The sequence below is a fragment of the Microtus oregoni genome, unplaced genomic scaffold (assembly GCF_018167655.1).
Source record: "Microtus oregoni isolate MIOR12 unplaced genomic scaffold, Mior012 000007F_ref0000211, whole genome shotgun sequence".
Lineage (NCBI taxonomy): Eukaryota > Metazoa > Chordata > Mammalia > Rodentia > Cricetidae > Microtus > Microtus oregoni.
Window position 1 is genome coordinate 52,117,197 of NW_024543066.1, and position 17,314 is coordinate 52,134,510.

The 17,314-nt window shown below is 54.5% G+C and overlaps 1 protein-coding gene across 2 annotated transcripts; it reads right to left on the reverse strand.

The window, feature by feature from the left end:
• Nucleotides 1–250: 250 nt before the first annotated feature.
• Ntrk1 (neurotrophic receptor tyrosine kinase 1) lies at nt 251–16,380 on the reverse strand. Of its 2 annotated transcripts, XM_041656005.1 has the most exons (17): nt 16,169–16,380; nt 13,572–13,646; nt 13,281–13,352; nt 11,664–11,732; nt 10,911–11,062; nt 10,563–10,705; nt 8,207–8,339; nt 6,033–6,362; nt 5,671–5,688; nt 5,460–5,515; nt 5,134–5,236; nt 4,684–4,830; nt 4,253–4,383; nt 3,978–4,150; nt 1,884–2,124; nt 1,488–1,646; nt 251–482 (listed from the first exon to the last, which is right to left on the reverse strand). In XM_041656005.1, the coding sequence occupies exons 1-17, from the start codon at nt 16,378–16,380 to the stop codon at nt 297–299; spliced, it is 2,400 nt and encodes a 799-aa protein (XP_041511939.1). In that variant the 3' UTR covers nt 251–296. The 2 variants fall into 2 exon arrangements, with proteins under 2 accessions (XP_041511939.1, XP_041511938.1); XM_041656004.1 differs by lacking the exon at nt 5,671–5,688.
• Nucleotides 16,381–17,314: the final 934 nt, after the last annotated feature.

Here is a 17,314-nt window from a genome sequence, read left to right on the forward strand (position 1 = left end):
TGACAGCTGCACAGAACAGGGCAGCAACCCAAAGGGATCAGAGTGGGAATCAACTCCAGAGACCCAGAGAACACAGCCTCTACTAAGTCCCAAAGCCCTTATCCCCAAGAATGGGCAAGAAACACAGCCAGGGATAATAAATATAATTGCTATTATGGTGGCTGCTGGCCATGAAGCAAGGCTACCTCCACTCCCAGCCTGCCGGCCCCCTCCACATGCTGAGAGTGAGAGGCTGGAGTGCGGTAGCTGCTGGGTGCTGAGGGACCTCAGGGTGTCCTGACAGCCAGGCTCAGCTCCTAGCCCAGGACATCCAGATAACTGGGAGGTGCCTGCGCCAGGGCCTGCAGACGGGCGTGTACATCCTTCATGCTGTGTCGTTGCTGCGGTTCACGTTGCCAGCAGCCGCGCATGATGGCGTAGACATCAGGAGGGCAGGCACGTGGTCGCTCCAGCTCCCGACCCTGCGTGATGCACTCAATAGCCTGTACCACAGGAGAAACAGAGGGAAGGGCGAACTGAGGGACCAGGGCGTGGAGGCTACAGATGGGTCCTGCCTGGCTGACTGCAAACCGTGAGGTTCCTTCCTGCTCTGGCTCTGAAAAGCAGGAATGATTAAGGCAACCCTTAATCGGTCTAGGATTGCCTCCAGAAGGCTTGTGTCACAACCGAGGATGACTTGCCAGGTGGGATGAAGAGGGTGAGGTTATGGCACTGCCAAGATGGTTAATCCTCAGCCCCAGCCTCCATCTCCCAGCTGTGCAAGACAGGAGCAGCATGGCACCACAGCTATAGCCTTTGGGGGGAACGTGGCTGTTTTGGTTTAAAGCAGAGGCAACTCTTGCTTCTCCCTTTGTGGGCACCATACTGTGGGGATATAGCTGAAAAGAAACTGTAGCAATAAAGATCACAGTGAGACTCCGGGAAGGGCTGCTGGACGGCTACAGGATCCAACAGAGGAGACGGTGACAGGGAGATGGTTGCAGAAGCCGCCTGGAGCCTCTTCCCCTTCTCCCCATCTCCATTAGAGGACTTAGATTATGGGCAACACTAATTCCATTCCTTCTCTCAGTGCTTGAGAAAATTAAAATCTATAACCCTCTCCCCCACCCCACCCGCCTCAGGGGAACAGACTGCATTAGAAGAAGAAATGGAAACTGACAGCTGGAAGCCAAGGGGAGGCTGGGGAGCTGCTGGGAGACAGAACACCTGGGGTCTGCTCTAGCTGTGGCAGCCAGAGGGCAGGGAAGGCAGGGACGGCCCTCTCCAACTAATCTCCAGCCTTCCTGCTGTTCTATATCAGGACCTCTCTCCCACCCTCCGCTCTGCCCTGCACACAGGCATGACCTGGGCTCGAGTCACAATGATCTCCAAGGGCCAACTAGGAGCCAGCTGGGAGACCGAGCAAGAGAAGGACCAGGAAAGGAAAAAGGAAGGGGAAGGGGGCTGAGGAAAAAGCACGGGGCCCCCAGATGCCTGGCAGGGCTGACCTCGGTGTTGGAGAGCTGGTACCAGGGCTGCTTTCCGTAGGTGAAGATCTCCCAGAGCACAACCCCGAAGCTCCACACATCGCTCTCAGTGCTGAACTTGCGGTAAAGGATACTCTCAGGTGGCATCCAGCGAATCGGTAGCATGGTCCGGCCTCCCACCTGCCAAGATGTATATCACCTCCAGTAGGGGCAACCACAAAGCCAGGCCCGCCATATTAAATAGACAGAAGGTGAGGGACCAGGGTCAGGGCTGAGGTGCTGCAAGGGACAGCAGGTCAGAGGCCAAAGGCCAGAGCCCGCACTGCTAGAGGAAGAGGAGGGCAGTGCAGGGTCTCACAAATTCCAAACCAGGGTGTGTACAGTATGGGTGCCGGAGGAGCATTTAGGGACCCTTACACGGTAATAGTCTGTGCTGTAGATGTCCCTGCTCATGCCAAAGTCTCCAATCTTGACCACTAGTCCCTGACCCACCAGACAGTTGCGTGTGGCCAGGTCCCGGTGAACAAAGTGCAGGCTGGCCAGGTACACCATACCGGCAGCCACCTGGCTAGCCACGGCCAGCAGCTGCCCAAGGCCCAGAGGACCAGGAGCCACATCCTCACCACTGGCCAGCAGCTTCGCATCGGGCCCATGGGACCTGAGGAAAACAGGAGAAGGAAACGCTGGGAGGGACGGGGAGGAGCTGTGGAGGGGACGCCTGGAATTGGGTGTGATGGTGCTTACTTCAGCAGCACATGCTCTAGAACTGGATGTGATGAAGGAAGAGGAGGAGGAGGCAGCTGTCTGGAGAGTTGGGGTTAAGGGCAACCATGACCAACCCTACCACCAAGGATACTAACTCCATAGTCCTCGAGAATCTCAGCCCAGCCCCCAGCTGCCCCAGTACCCACTATTGTTGTCACAGCACTTAGGCACAGTCTTTGCTAAGCTGAGCTGTTTCTGCTCCCTCGCCCACTCTGCCTCCTCCAGGTCCAGAGTCCTCTTTGGATCTCCTGTCCTTGTCCCTCCACTCTTGTCCTCAGTGTTCAGCTATTCCTCGGATGCTTTTCCTTTGCCAAGGTTTCCAGGGTGCACCACAGCCCCCAAGTCCAGGCTGTCCTGATCACTTCCCAAACACTTTCTCTTCCTAGCCTTCTTTTTACTGGTTGCTTTGCTAGCAATGCCTTTTCCAATTGGTCAAGTGTTTGTTGAACACCTCTGAGGCCAGTGCACTGGAGTAGAGAATAAATAAGCACACTCCAGGGGGAAAACAGAGAAGGCTTCTTAGAAGGAGGGGCATTAAAACTGAGACTCGGATCAAGAGGCAGAGAAGTAAGTCAGGGAAAGGAGGCCAGGCCAGGGGGCAACATAGCTGAGAGGGAGGTCCCATGTGTCATCAGAGGAAGCTGGAAACACAGAGGCCCCAGCCTCCTGCCCAAAGCCTCCCAGGCTTGCCTCAGATTCTCCCCTCCTTCCTGGTGCTCCAAGGAGGATTACCAGCTGCTCCTCACACATCCCGGGTCCCATTTGATAACATCTCTCTAGCTAGGCCTGCACCCTGTCTGCAAACAAGAAGATAGCTCTCCATGGCCTGCCTTGACGCTGGCTCTTCTGCCTGTCCACCTCCATGCACCTGAGCCACTCAGTGCCCCTCAGGGGTCCACTGTCCCAGGGTACAGTCCTCAAGGTCTCTGAGTCCTAGCAACTGCACCCATGAGCCTTCACTCCCTAGAGCTGCTGGGAAATCACACCATGAGCATCAGCTGCTCATTGCCTTCCCACCCAGAACCACAGCTTCTTCCCTCCCAGCTACGCTGGCCCCGCCTCCTTTCCCTGACTTCTCTGCCTCTTGACCAGAGTCTCAGTTTTAATGCCCCTCCTTCCAGAAGCCTTCTCTGTCTTCATTCCCCTGGTGTGTGCTCTTGGCCAAAAATGAAGGTTCACAGACATGGTGGCTGATTCTGAACCCTGGTGTTCCCACTAGCTAACTCTGCCTGATCCTATGGCTACCTTGGGGGCGGAGGACTATCACATCCTGTATCTGAGGGTAGGAGTTATACTAGAGAGGCATCCTTCACTTCCTGTGTGCCCTTGGGAAGGCCTTGTCACCCCAAGTCTTCTTGTGAAGGCAACACATCTCTCAAAGTGATTACAAGTAGCAGAAACCAAACATCAGAGTTTTGTGTGACATCTTATATACTTAGAGTCGGAAAACTACAGCACTGCACAAGCACACAGACACAGAAGGGGCCTCTGGCTGCTTGGGGTCAGTATCCTCCACGCCACATCTCCCTGCAGGCCTGGCCTCTCTATGCACATAAATGCACAGACCCTTACAGAACCATGGTCCCGAAGCTCAGAGCTTTGGCCTCTAGCAACTGTCCCCCAGACATGCCCACATCCACACACCTGCCCACTCTACTTCCCTGGGGGTGGGAACTGGGCCTTTCTGACCCTCCCTGGGATCTCCCCGTCAAACAGGCAGACGGGGAAGGGACTGGGTTCTTGTACCGGAGAAAACGGTTGAGGTCCCCGTGACGCATGTACTCAAAGACCATGAGCAACGGGCGACCTTCAGTGCAGACCCCGAAGAAGCGCACAATGTGCTGGTGCTGGAGCATGGTGAGCAGCTCTGCCTCCCGCTGGAAATCCTGCCGAGCACTTTCAGAAGCCTCCTTCAGTGCCTGGGAAGGGATGGGGACAGAGCTGGAGGGGACCCCCCACCCTGCCATGATGGTGCTCTGAGAGGCACAGGCCAGTAGTCCTTACCAGGACCACGGTCTCACCTTGACAGCCACCAGCATCTTGTCCTGCTCATGCAGAAGGTTGTAGCACTCAGCGAGGAAGACCTTTCCGAAAGCTCCCTCCCCTAGTTCCCACTTGAGCACAATGTCCCGGCGTTTGATGTGATGGACACCTGGGAGGGGCTTGGAAAGTCAGAAGGCAGCCCTGGCATGGGCAGGATAGGGCAGTGGTAAGGGCAGTGCAGCCACAGGAAATGGGGTGTGGGTGGATGGAAGGATCTGGCCAGGGAGAGTCCAATGTGGGAGATATGGTTCTGAGCAGGGCTGGAGCCAGGAGCAGTGTTAGACTGTGAGGTAGGGTGGGGACAGACCTGGGTCAGCACAATGATGGCCCAGGGGCTTTACATAGATGACACAGATAGACAGACACACACACCATGCTCACACTCGTCTACTGTAACACAGTTCCTCACAGGCATCACTGAAGTACTGAGGGTTCTCCATGATGTGGCCCTGGAGTCCGGAGCCTTTGCCCTCACTAGGGGAAAGAGAGCTGCCACCCAATGTCATGAAATGTAGGGACATGGCCAGCCCGTCCTCTGAGGCCAGCACAGCAGGGCCTGGGGAAGAGACACACCAGCATGGAAAATCACAGCCAAGGCACCATCTCCATCCTTGCTTGAAGGAGGGAAAGAGCAAGACAGTAGGCAGGGAAGGGAAGCACAGGGGTGACTGGCCCCTGACACCAAAGCGCCCTCCTGCTCCTCACAGAGCCAAGCCCTCCAGACACAGTGTTTGACACAGTCAAATGAACAGCTGCTGCCTCTAAAAGGACCCTGCCCCCCCACAGATAACCCCTGCCCTGTGCTGAACACGGAACGTAGATGGGAAGCCCTAGGACAGCCCCTCTACTGCCAACTCACGGTTGATCCCAAATTTGCTTCTCTGTCCACATTTGTTGAGCACAAGGAGCAGGGCAGAAAGGAAGAGGGCAGCAGAGACAGCTAGACCCACAGCCACGGAGACCTAGAAGTAGGGTCAGTCCTAAAGGTTTCTGTACTCTTGCATAGATCCTTCCTACAGAGGAGTCTGGAGCCAGGCCCCAGCCCTGCTTTCCTAGTGACCTCAGCCTGGCTGGGGAAGCGTCTAACCAAGCTCAGGACACAACAGACTGACTGTCCTGCTCTAGTTCCAAATGTCCGACCGCCCCATTCCACGTCCCCCATCAGCTCCCACATTCCACGCTCACCCCAAAAGGCGTTTCATCTTTCTTCTCCATTGGGTCTCTTGATGTGCTGTTCGTGTCTGTGGAGACACAGGGCATAAAGGGTGGGCCTTCACACAGTGTCATGTCTCCTCCAGCAGCTCCCCACCCTGGCCACAGTTCAGGGACCCAGCTAGCTGTCCCCTCTGCTTCAGCTCTGAGCCAACACAGCTGCCCTCCAGCCCAGGCCACTCACCCACTGGTGAGAAGGAGACTGCAGCAGGAAGGAGGAGAGAAAGCGATCAGAGGGGGAGCGGTGGGCCCTGCCCTCCAGGATGCTCCTTTATGGGGTGGGGTAGGTTGCTGGAGCTGCCTGGAGCGCACAGCCTCTCTTCGGCCTGACAGGTGGGCTCAGACAAGCTCAGGGCCTCAGCAGGCCTGGCTTGGGAGAGGGGCAAGGGGGAAGCATAGAACTGGCTACCAGCTCTTGTCCAGGACAAAGGAGTCTAGCTCTGGGAACCAGGGCCATGGCAGACAGAGGTCAGACCTCCCTGGATGACTGGATCTCCACCCAGGTGCCTCCCAGGAGCAGGGCAGGGTTCAGGGCAGCTCTCACACCAGGGATGGGGTCCTCGGGGTTGAACTCAAAAGGGTTGTCCATAAAGGCAGCCATGATGGAGTCAGCAGCCTGGCCGTAGGCATTGGCAGCCAGTAGTGTGTAGTTCCCGTTGTTGACATGGGTGGGCTGGTTGAGGCGAAGGCAGCCATGCCGCATGGTCTCATTCGTCAGTGTCGACTCCAAGAACTGAGTGAAGATGAAGCTGGTCTCATTGAGCACGGAGCCGTTGAAGAGCCAGCGCAGAGAGGGTGCCGGCTGCCCATCCACAGAGAAGGGTATGCACCAATGGTGCTGTTCCACGGCCATGCCCAGGCGCACACTGGCTGGGACTATGGAAAGAGGGCAATGACAGGAAGTGGGCAACTGGCAGGAAGGAACCCAAGGGAGGGAGAAGTCAGGGTCAGGAGACAGATCAGCAGGTCCTAAGGAGTTCTCTAGGAGACCTACTTGGAAGAAAGTTAGCAGATGATACTGAATGTGACAGCAAAGGGACAAAGTTTAGAGGCTTAAGGAGCACAGTGGGAGCCCGGGCAGGTCTGATGGTCATGGTCTGCCAGGCAAGCTGCCTGGGAGGCAGGAGGGTAACTTAGACAGACTGTGTCTCTAAGCAAACAGACAACAGCACTAGGGTTGGCTCAGGAAGAGAATGTGTGGTCGCCTGGGACGCAGCAGGTCCTGGGGTCCACCCCAGGACAGCTACAGCACTAAAGAAAAAGAAAAGAAAAAAGAATGGAAAATAATCAAGAAACATGGCTTTGAGACAGTCACAATCCTAAAAAACCAAAAGCCCTTGATAATAGAAAAAATATATGTGTAACATATGTGTATAAACACATACAAATTTATGGGAATTTTTACCAGCATTCACACCATGAAATGTGGCACATGAAGGAATTATAGTTACTTGTGTTGTCACAGGTAGATTTCATAAATATGAGGTTGGACAAAATAAAATAGATAAAATATAATACATAGAGTAAGTTTTCATTTATATAATGTGTAAAAAAATTACTAATAGGGAAACAGACATGTAGAAAAGATCTTTTTGTTGTTTGGGGTTTGGGTTTTTTTTTTTGGTTCTTTTCTTTTTTCTTTTTTTGGTTTTCAAGACAGGGTTTCTCTGTGTAGCACTGACTGTTCTAGAACTCACTTTGTAGACCAGGCTGGCCTTGAACTCACAGAGATCTGCCCGCCTCTGCCTCCCAAGTACTGGGATTAAAGGCATGCATCACCACTGCCTGACTCAAGTGCTTTTAAACAATAGAAAATGCTTGTAACTGCTCAATTCCCAGCCCCTGTGGAAAATCATTTTCTCAAGGAAGTACTGAACATAAAAGTTAGGATGGAGAGCTGAGCTGGGACTGACCGCAGGGGTCTTACAAAGTCCTGGCAAGGGTAAGTCCTGCTTACAGTGTGCATGTCAGCTAAGTGTGGCAATTCTGTCATCCCTGAAGTTCACTGAGGCAGGAAGATTGTGCCTGGGTTCACTGCAAGACCCTGTCTCTAAATAAATCAGTAACTAAATAACATGTATGCTTACTGTGCATAACATGTATTTCACAATAAAAGAGAAGTGATACTGCAACATAGATTAAAGATAATTTGTTGGCAAAGCTAGAGAAATTAAGCAACAAGCATTAAAAGGAATTCAAGAGAGGAATTCCCCTCTTTAAGCTTGCTTATCTGTGGCTGCACCCCCTCCATTAAACCAAAGCTTGTCTAAGAACAAGATGCAGAACTGACGTAAGCCTCCTTCACTAGAAGTCCAGCCCTGAGCTCATTCTACCCATGATGCTCAACCTGTGCAATGTCAGTCTGAGCTGGAAGTTCACTCCTGGGCCATCCCAGACCTAGACAAAACCCTAAGGGACATAAACGAATAAGGAGGTAGGACAAAAGCCTTACAGAGGAGCAGGCCATGAGGCCAGCCTGCAGCTGGTGCTGAGGGCCTCAGGTAGCTTGGGCAGTGGGCCAGAAAGAAATCCATCTCTAACCATCCGGCCCTGAGGAGCCTCCAGGACTTCCCAAGCAGGATCAGGTTTTCGTGGGAATCTGGAAACAGCTGGGAGGGAGCAGCTGTAGAGATGCCCACTCACCCTCCCATCTACCCCCTCTCTTTTCAGGGAAGAGGAGATGAGTGGGGGTGGGTGCAGGGGCTGTCACAGGGGCTTACAGGAGACGCTGACTTGGGCAGAGACCTCAGCCCGGCCCACATCATTCTCTGCCCAGCATGTCACATTCTTCTTGTTGAGGTCACTGGTGACATTGACCAGGGTTAGCCCCAGGGATGGCAGATTTTCAGATTTCTGGAACAGGGAAGAAAGAGTCATCAGAAGAGTTTCAACAGGCATAGGAAGAAAGCAGGGGGGTAGAGTTGATAAATTTGGGAGCCCTATGACCCCATATTGAAAGAGGGGGGCTGGGGGAAACAAGAGAAGGGGAGCAGATCTGGGACAGAGAAATGACCTCCTTTGCAGTTTGTAGACTAGCTCCTGGATCAGGGGACAAACAACAGCCTCAAAATAGGTAGTTAGCACTCTACAATGGAGGGTGCAACCAAGGGGCCAAACAGCAGTCATGGAAGCCCAGCTGCCACCTTCTCATGGAGCCCATCAGAGGGCCAAGGAGAACCTTGCCAGCTCATTCCTGGCTCACGAAGTTCTATCAAACTCAGTCTCAGGCCAAGGAAGGGGACTGCAAACTGGTTGTAGCTAGAAGCAGCTTCAGCCACAGCAGCTTTCCCTTGGCAAAGGAAGACAATGCCAGTGGTGACACTGGAGAGAGGAGTGACTGATATGGAATCACCACCAAAAGATTAAATCCAGGCCCGATTATCTTCCTAAGACACCATGGCCACACCACGTGGGAATCAGATGGCCTTTCAAGAAGTCTCAGTCTTGAGTTCAGCGAGTGCTTCTAAGCTGGAGTAGGCAGAACTGAGTCTCACCCCCAGAAACTGAGTCTCAGCTGGTCTAGAACTTACAATGTAGACCAGGCTGGCCTCAGACTCAAAGATCCACCTGCCCCTGCCTCCCGAGTGCTGGGATTAAAGGCGTGCGCCACCACCGCCACCCATCTACTTCAGAGGTCTTGGTCACAATTTTACTGGGCTCTGACAGGGGGCTGTGCCCATCCAGAAATTAGGAAGTTGACCTATGGGATGAGGATGTTCAGTTAAGGGACCCTCACTGTAAAAGGAGAATCAACTCCAATTGCTGGAGACCCCTGGGGTAAGTAGGGGGCAGCTGTTCCCACTCAGAGTGCCAGGTCACTGAGAATGAGTAAGAGAAGGGGACAAGCAGGGAGAGTCTGTGTGTGGAGGACATCTTCAGACAACTTCGGGAAGCCTGTCTCAGCCATCTCTTTAGGGAAGTGACGTGTTACCAACACCTGTTTCCAAAACTTGCATAGGAAAGTCACACCCGACCTGGGGTGTGTTGAGAGGGTTGAGCAGCCAGTACCAAGACAGCCAGAGCTACACCTCTCAGAACCCTGCAGGGGGCCTCCGAAGTCAGCTGTAGCTGCTGTCAGTGGCCTGTGGCCAGCTTAAGAACAGATGCAAGGTCTGGGAAGATGCTCAGGTAAGAGAGACGGAGGCCAAACAATGCCTAGGGGCAGGGAGGATGTCAAAAGGGCCACCATGGCTACCTCAGTTTACAAATAAGAAAACCCCAGGACAGGCTCCAAAGCTACGGAGAAACCCTGTCTCAAAAAACCAAAAATGAAAAAAGAAGAAAACCAAAAAGCAGGTAGAAATAGGGACTCTGTGTGTGTGTGTGTGTGTGTGTGTGTGCGCGCGCGCGCACGCACGCGTGAGTGCGTGTGTGTGCGTGTATGTGCGTGTGTGTGTGTGTGCGCGCACGCACGCGTGCGTAGGTTATTCCAGGAAGTATTTAGTGAGGACTGAAGGGACAGCTCAGTGGGTAAAGCGTTTGCTGCAGCAGTATGGGGGATCAGAGTTTGGATTCCCCAGAACCCACATCAAGCTGGACTCCTGTGAGATGGGAGGCAGAGACGAGAAAGTCGCTGGAAGCTCACAGACAAGCAGCAAAGGAAGAGAAATGAGATGGCAATGAGGACGGACATCCAGGTTAGTCCTGACTCCACGTGTGTGCCAATGCACACGCATGCACAGATTTTAAACAATAAGTAGTGAGAGCTGGAGTCAGTTGCCCTTTGCTAATGCGGTCATAACACACCCAAGAGAGCACTGCTTCCTGAGTGTCGAGGAGACTCCAGAAGCCCCGGGTCTATCCCCAGGCCTCCGTTTCCTAAGCTAGAAAAAGAATCTATGGGAAGAATGGCCCGTCAGATCCCTCCTGGGTCCCACATGAGAGCTACAGTTCCCTCTCTTGCAAAGATGATTTGCTCAAAGATGGACCCCAAGACCTGGGGTCCAGTAGACCTGTCTTGAGGACTCCACTGTCACCCTGCTAGCATGAGGGCTGAGCTGTTTCTGTCCTTCCAGTCTCCTCTGCTCCTTATTACTTTTTCTCTCCCTTGTGGCCTCATCTTTGTCCTCTTCTCACCTTCACTGTGGCTGTCCCTTCCAGCTCTGTGAGGATCCAGCCAGCCTGCTGCAGGGCCTGCCCCTCCACCTGGCACTGCAGAAATATGTCATCCCCTACTTCCACAGAGTCGTTGGGCATCTGGATCTTCACTGTTGGTACACCTGCCACCCAGAGTATGGAGCAACATTAGAACCTAAGAGTGGGCTTGTAAGTCCCACCCTGTTCATGATGCCAAATTTTAGCAGTACATCCAGCCTCTGGGGTCCAGTGCTACCCCAAGTCCCTCCGGGCAGACCCCAGGGTCCAGTGCTACCCCAAGTCCCTCCGGGCAGACCCCAGGCTTGTCCGTCCTACAGCAGCACCTACCACAACTGGTGTTGTGTCTGAGTGGGAGTAACTGGCCCCCAGGCCCGGACCCCTGGAGTTCCTGCATATGTACAGCACACAGCACCTCCTGCTCCCAGCGCTGGAGCCAGGACAGAGCACAGGAACAGAGCAGCGGGTTCCCTGACAAGGTCCTGTTGGGTAGGATGAACCAGGAGTCAGGAAAAGAGGATGCTACAGGCCTGCGGAGCCAGGAGGCAGTGCTCCGGAGATGGCTGGATACAAGGGGTCTAAGCAGAAGGGGGCCAGGTCCATACCCAACACAGTAACAGGGCAGACTGTTGTAGATGGCACTGGGGGCTGCATGGAGTCCCTTTACCCTAGCTCTAGAGAAGCCGAGCACGGAGATAAGAAGGGTATCTTGCATGGTCTATGGCTTTAGGTACCCATCAGCCTTGTGCACTGTTGTGTGTACTGAGAATCGGGCGTCATGGTGGCTGTAGTGTGTTCAACACAGCTCTGAGCCTGGCCTCTGAACACACACAGCTACTCCCGGCCCAGCCTAGGACAGCCCAGTCCAGCCCAGCCTAGTCCCTGCCTTGATGGAGGGAAGTGAATGACAGACATGTACATAATCCCTAGGGTAAGCTCACAGACACAACAGTCTCCAAAGATACCCCACGTCCCACCCTGTCCCCTGTTCCACACAGACACAGTAACATAAAGTCCTGGAGACACAAACACACAGTCACATCACACACTGACCCCTTGCCGTACCCCTGCCCACACACTCACAGGTCCTGCAGGGAGAGGCCTTGCACGGTTTTCCAGGAAAGGGACTCCAAAGCATTGGAGGACAAATTCCTGTGGGAGGACAGATGCCCTGAGCCAGTAACCTCACTCTGACCCAGTCTGAGGCAGAAGCGTGAAGGAGGCTGCTGCCCCCCCCCCCCCACCTCACCTCCAGGTCAGGCGATTAGAACAGGCCCAGGAAAGGGCTGTGCCTGTGGGTATGTGGAATGTAAGAATGCCTGGGCAGGTAAGGCTCTGAGTATAATCTCCTTGGGACAAGAAGGGTTAATCCCACTTAACCCCCTCCCTGACTGACCCCAGGGAGAGGAATCCAAGGGAACAGCCGGTTGCCCTCCCCCCACACCTCAGCCCCAGCTGGCGAAGTGCTGAGGCCACAGCTGGGGTAAGGGGCTCCATCTGTGCTCCCCACCAAGGAGGAGAGGAGGACCTAGGCTCTCACAACCCCTCCCCTGCCTAACCTCAAGACAGGGACGTCAAAGTACTTCCTCAGCCCCCCCTTCCTGTTCCTCCAAAGGCACTTCAAGCAGGAAGAGACCAGGGGCCAGAGCTTCCTGGGTAAAGGAGAGAGCACCCAGCTGGGGCTCTGCTTTGGCAAGCTCGGAGCTTTGTGTCTAGAGACATGCCCTAACCAGTCTCTTGCCTATCCATCCTTGACTTGCTGCAGACTGGCTTGGATAGGAACCCTCACACAACCACTTTGGAGACAGATTGGAGGTGGGTGCTGTCGTACCTGTCCTGCCATGGATAGCCAGGTGACCTCAGTCAAGAAACAACCTAATTCCCAGAATCTTCACCTATAAAATGGGATCATACCATCTCTGTCCCCAGGTTGGTTGCACGCACTCACTGGCATGAGAATCGTGAACTCTCACCAAGTACACGTTTTAAAATTCTCTTTAAAGTTTTGCTGTTGTTCCTTTGTTTTATTGAGAAAAAAGCTGGCTGTGCAGTCATGTATGACCTGGAACTTCTGATCCTCCTGTTTCTGCGTGTTATAGGAATGTCTGTAGCAGTGGAGATCAAACCCAGGGCTTTGTGAAGAGTGGGCAAATGCTCTACCCACTAACTGAGCCATATTTCCAACCCTAAATGTACATTTTAAAGCCAGGACATACAGTGGGGACACAACATCTCTCTTGTGGTTAAATCCCTGGACCCAGCCCAACTCTGTGAATGACAGGCCTCCAACCCAGGGAGGGACTCTTAAGAACTCTGAGTCTTCTACCCACTCCATGTCCCTCTTGGTCCTCTACAGGACAAGTAGCTGTAGCTCTCAGGAGGGAGGAGGGTGAGGAGTAGCAGACAGAACACACCACCACTGGGGCCAGGTCAGTACACCGTGCAGGAGAGGAGCTGAAATTCTGACCAGAATCCAGGGGTCTTACTCCTCATCCCTCAGTCCCTGTGAACTCCAGGCAGACCTGGGTGAGCGCTTCTGAGAAGCATCTCTGAGGCACAGAACACGGAAATGAGGCAACAAGGATTCTAGTCTGATTGCATGAGAATCTGAAATGCCTTATGGAGCAGAAAGCCTCTCCGCACCCCTCACCTGCAGGTCCTCCTCAGCCCCGCCCCCACCGACCCAGCCTAGCCACTCACAGGTGACTGAGCCGAGGAGTAAACTGGAAGGCATCTGGGGCCACAAAGTGGAGGCCACTCTTCACGATGGTTCTAGGGAAGGGATGAGAGGAATTTAAGCTCTGCCCTCTGCCCACCCAGGACAGATAACCCCGTGGAGTCGCACACCCCTCTCCATCCCTTAGTTTCCACAGCTACCTGGACCCCTCAAACACCTGAGCCTCCACCCCTCTCCCAGATTCTCAGGTCTTCTGAGACCCCAATATATGTGGGAACCCATCACCCTGCGCCCAGTCCCGCCTTAGTCCTCACAGGCTCCTCAACTCCCCCAGGCCCTGCAAGTCCCCGAACTCCAGGCGTTTCAGATGCTGCTGGTTCTCCACATAGCTGTAGGGAGAAGGGTGGTCAGCAGGGTTAGAACCTCAGTGGAGGTATCCCATACCCCCCATCCACCCACCTCCTTCACACAGACCCATTTCACGTACCCATTCATGCACATGCTCCACATGCCGACACGACTCACAGATCACACCAGGGCATGCAGGCATGCAGGCACCCTCACCTTTACAAACATGCAGACCCCCGCATGCCTCCTGAAACACACAGCATGTATACGGAATACACAGAAACACGTGAGCAAAGCTCACATACACTTCTCCCATGCACACACAGAGGAAGAGATGTGAACACACGTTAGGCAGTGCACACTGCCATTCTCAACTTGGGGCTCCACTTCTACAGCAGGCCTCACCACCACAGGGGGTCATGCTGGGGCTCACTTCCACAAGTGCTGCTGCTCCACCCCGTGCTAAGGATGCCCCAATTGCCGTGCTGATGTGTCCTCTTAAACATGGCTCAGAGGCTGCTATCTGGGTTCATTGACACAGTCTTACACACACACACACACACACACACACACACACACACACACACACCACCTGCTCTGTCCCCTCAAAACCTTTGGTTCTTCCCCACAGCAACCCCTACTCTCCCTTCTCCAGCACTTTTTCCAAAGCAAGCAAAAAGTATTGAGCTGTTGGGGACCCCCTAGCCCCTCCTTAATCCATGAAAGACACAGGAGAGGGGAAGGGAGCATGGAGCTGATGGAGTCTGAGTGTGAGGCGTAGGAGGGCTGAATAGGGTGACAGGGCGTCACAGAGACAGAGAGAAGGACAGAGAACCGGGAGGCAAAAGGAGAAAGAGGAGCAGGCAGCACGGGGGTGGGTGGCTGTGGTTGCAGTCCTATCTGTAGATCTGGCATCTGGGAGTTCCTGGGAACTCACTCCCATGTCCTCTGCAGTGGCATGTCCACGTTCTCCTCCCCTCTCCCCACCCTCGTGTGTGGCATGGGCCCCTGACTCACTAACAGCTCTCAGAACTCTTCTTTTCTGGGCTTTTCCTTTGTAAAAGGGCAGCAAGGGAACAAGCTCGGTCCAAGGTGCCCCGTGCTTCCCTGATCGCAGCCTTGACCCCAATAGGACGGTGCATGTCCATCCTCGCCCTGGAAACCTAAGGAAACCTTCCCTGTTCTGTCCTAAGGGTTTCGAGCTACAGAAAGCCAGGGAGCTGGTCGGATGTGAAGGGCTGGGTAAGTACGAGCTGTCAGGCAGTGTGCTCCATGCCACCTCGTTTGTTCGGATTCATAATCAATCTGTCTATTCGAGTCCATTAGCTCCTCGTTAGCGATGCGGGTGAGGGAGGAGGGGAGAGAACTGTGCAGGAGGAGGCGGGAGGACTGGGCCCCACCCAGGGGGACCTCTCAGCTCACCATCCTGCCAATCTCCTCTTCTACAGCCTTGGCCTGCCTGCTGCCCTCATCCCTGGGCTGGACTCTCTTGGAGCCTGGCAAGGCTCTAGGGAATGAGAACCCTGAGGGGAGCAGTCAGGAGCCTGGACTCTAGTCTGAATGGACAGGCCTGGGAGCAACAATCTAGACCTCATGCAGGAGCCTAGGCCAGACCAAGACAAGGCCATCTCCTCTTTTCTTGGTCTCCCTAGAGCCATTAGAACGAGACTGAGTATCTCCGTTAATTACCACAAGATGCCCAAGTAACTGGGTGCCAATCACTGCAGACTGTTGGCTCCACCAGCAGGCAGAATACTCAAGTATTTTCCAGCCATCACCATGTGATGCTGAGTCCCTTCAGGTCAATATTCTCATCGGTCTCACCAGCTGCTAAAAAGTGCTCAAGTATTTTGTAACCAATTATTGCAGAACGTCAAAGTACTGCAGAGCCGAAACTCTGCACCTGGAAGAGGGAGACTCTATCGGCAACCAACCGCCCTGACTCCCTGATACAGGTAGGAGACGCCGGTGAAAGGGAAGAGGGAGGAGAAGCAAAGGACTTTCATTTCCCACATCCAAATTAAGAAGTCTTGGGGTCAGTGGAAAGGAAGAAAAGTTCAGACACCAAACTGGTTCCTCATCATCTCCCATCAACTCCGGCTCAATCACGAATCCAGAGAATACCTAGATTCCCTGGTCAGGACAAGGAAAAGGTTGGGGACTGGCTTCCCCCTAAGAAAGAGAAGATGGCAAAGGTGCACAGTGCCAAATTATCCACAGCTAACCAATCCTCCAAAAGGGCACAACTTAGGCTCTTGAATGAACCCCACAAAGAAGCTCCTAGATCGCTGGACCAAGCCCTGGTCTACCCAGTTTCCCTCTTGCTCTGCCCCAAGCCAGCAACACAGCTACCCTTAATCCTGGGCGACATCCAGACAGTGACTGCGCCGCTTTGCCAGGGTGGTGGCAGCAGCAGCAAAAGCCGCTGCCGCACAGCCAAAGGCTACACGTGCCAGCCTCCTACTGCAGCCAAGTCTGGCCCCTCATGCCAGAGGTGAGTGCGCGCCCTCGGGGAAGGGCTGTGCCCTCTTGATCCCGCTTTCCTTCCCCGCCACACACTCACAGCTCCGTCAGGTTCCCGGCGCCCCGAAGGCCACGGAGGGTATCCAGGGTCCCTGCCCTGGCGCAGCGCAGCCCCGAGGAGCCCACGGGGCAGCAGGCTTCACGACAAGATGCGGCGCAGGCAGAGGCCAGCATCAGCGAAGCCAGAAGGCTTCCCAGCCCCGCGGCCCGGTGATGCCAGCCCAGCTGCCCGCGCCGCTGGCCTCGCAGCATCGCGGCGGCGCCCGCCAAGCTTGGGCAACGCAGCCGTCCGTGCGCTCCTAGCTGCCGCCGCCCGGCCTCGCGCGACACGTGCGCGGGGCGGTGTTAAAGACCAGCCACCAGGAGAGGGCGGCACCCGCTACCACGCCCCGCCCCGCCCCGCCGGTCGATGCCCCCAGTGCCCCCTCCCCTTTCGGGGCCCTAATGCCAGCTAGCCTCACTAATGTCCCTCACGTCTGCAGGAGACTTGGGGCGGGGAAAGATTGTCACAGAATGCCTCACAATTGTCTTCTGAGACTGGGGCAGAGGGGAAGGGTGAGGGGTGGAGGGGTGGGGGAGCTAGGAAGCTGATACGTATTTCTCCCAGTAAAACAGCTGCATTTTCAGATTTGCGGGAAGAGCAAGGAAAAGGTTGAAATCCAGGTCATCCCAGCCAGCCTCACGGTGCTCTTCTTGCCTACGAGAATGTGCATGTCACTTGGAATAAATTTGATGAACGACTGAGAGCCCCAGAATGACTGGATGCAGAACCTGGGGAGGAAAACAGAAGGGGCAGAGAAGAGTTCTCTGAACACAGCTGGATGGAGAGTGGAAAGTGGAGACCACTCGGTCTGCAAGAGGCCACAGGGTGGCGCTAGAAGCCTTTGCGCCCGCAGTGTTTGCTCTGGGCCTGGGTCTTCGAGCGCCAGGGAGCGCGGTTCGCAACTTTACTAGGTTGTGTTTTGGGTTTTAAGGTCAGTCCCCAAACCCAGTCAGCCAGCTAGGGCTGGGTACCAGAGTTGGGTAGGGCCAAACAGAGCAGGACTGGCATCGATCGCCGTCCTGACAAGTGCATCGATTTCTGAGTGGAGAAATTAATAGATCTCTTAGCTCTTCGGACATGGGAGTTGCCCGCGGCTAGAGCTGGGAACCGTAAACCCTTGGTATTTGTGAACCTGGGAATTCC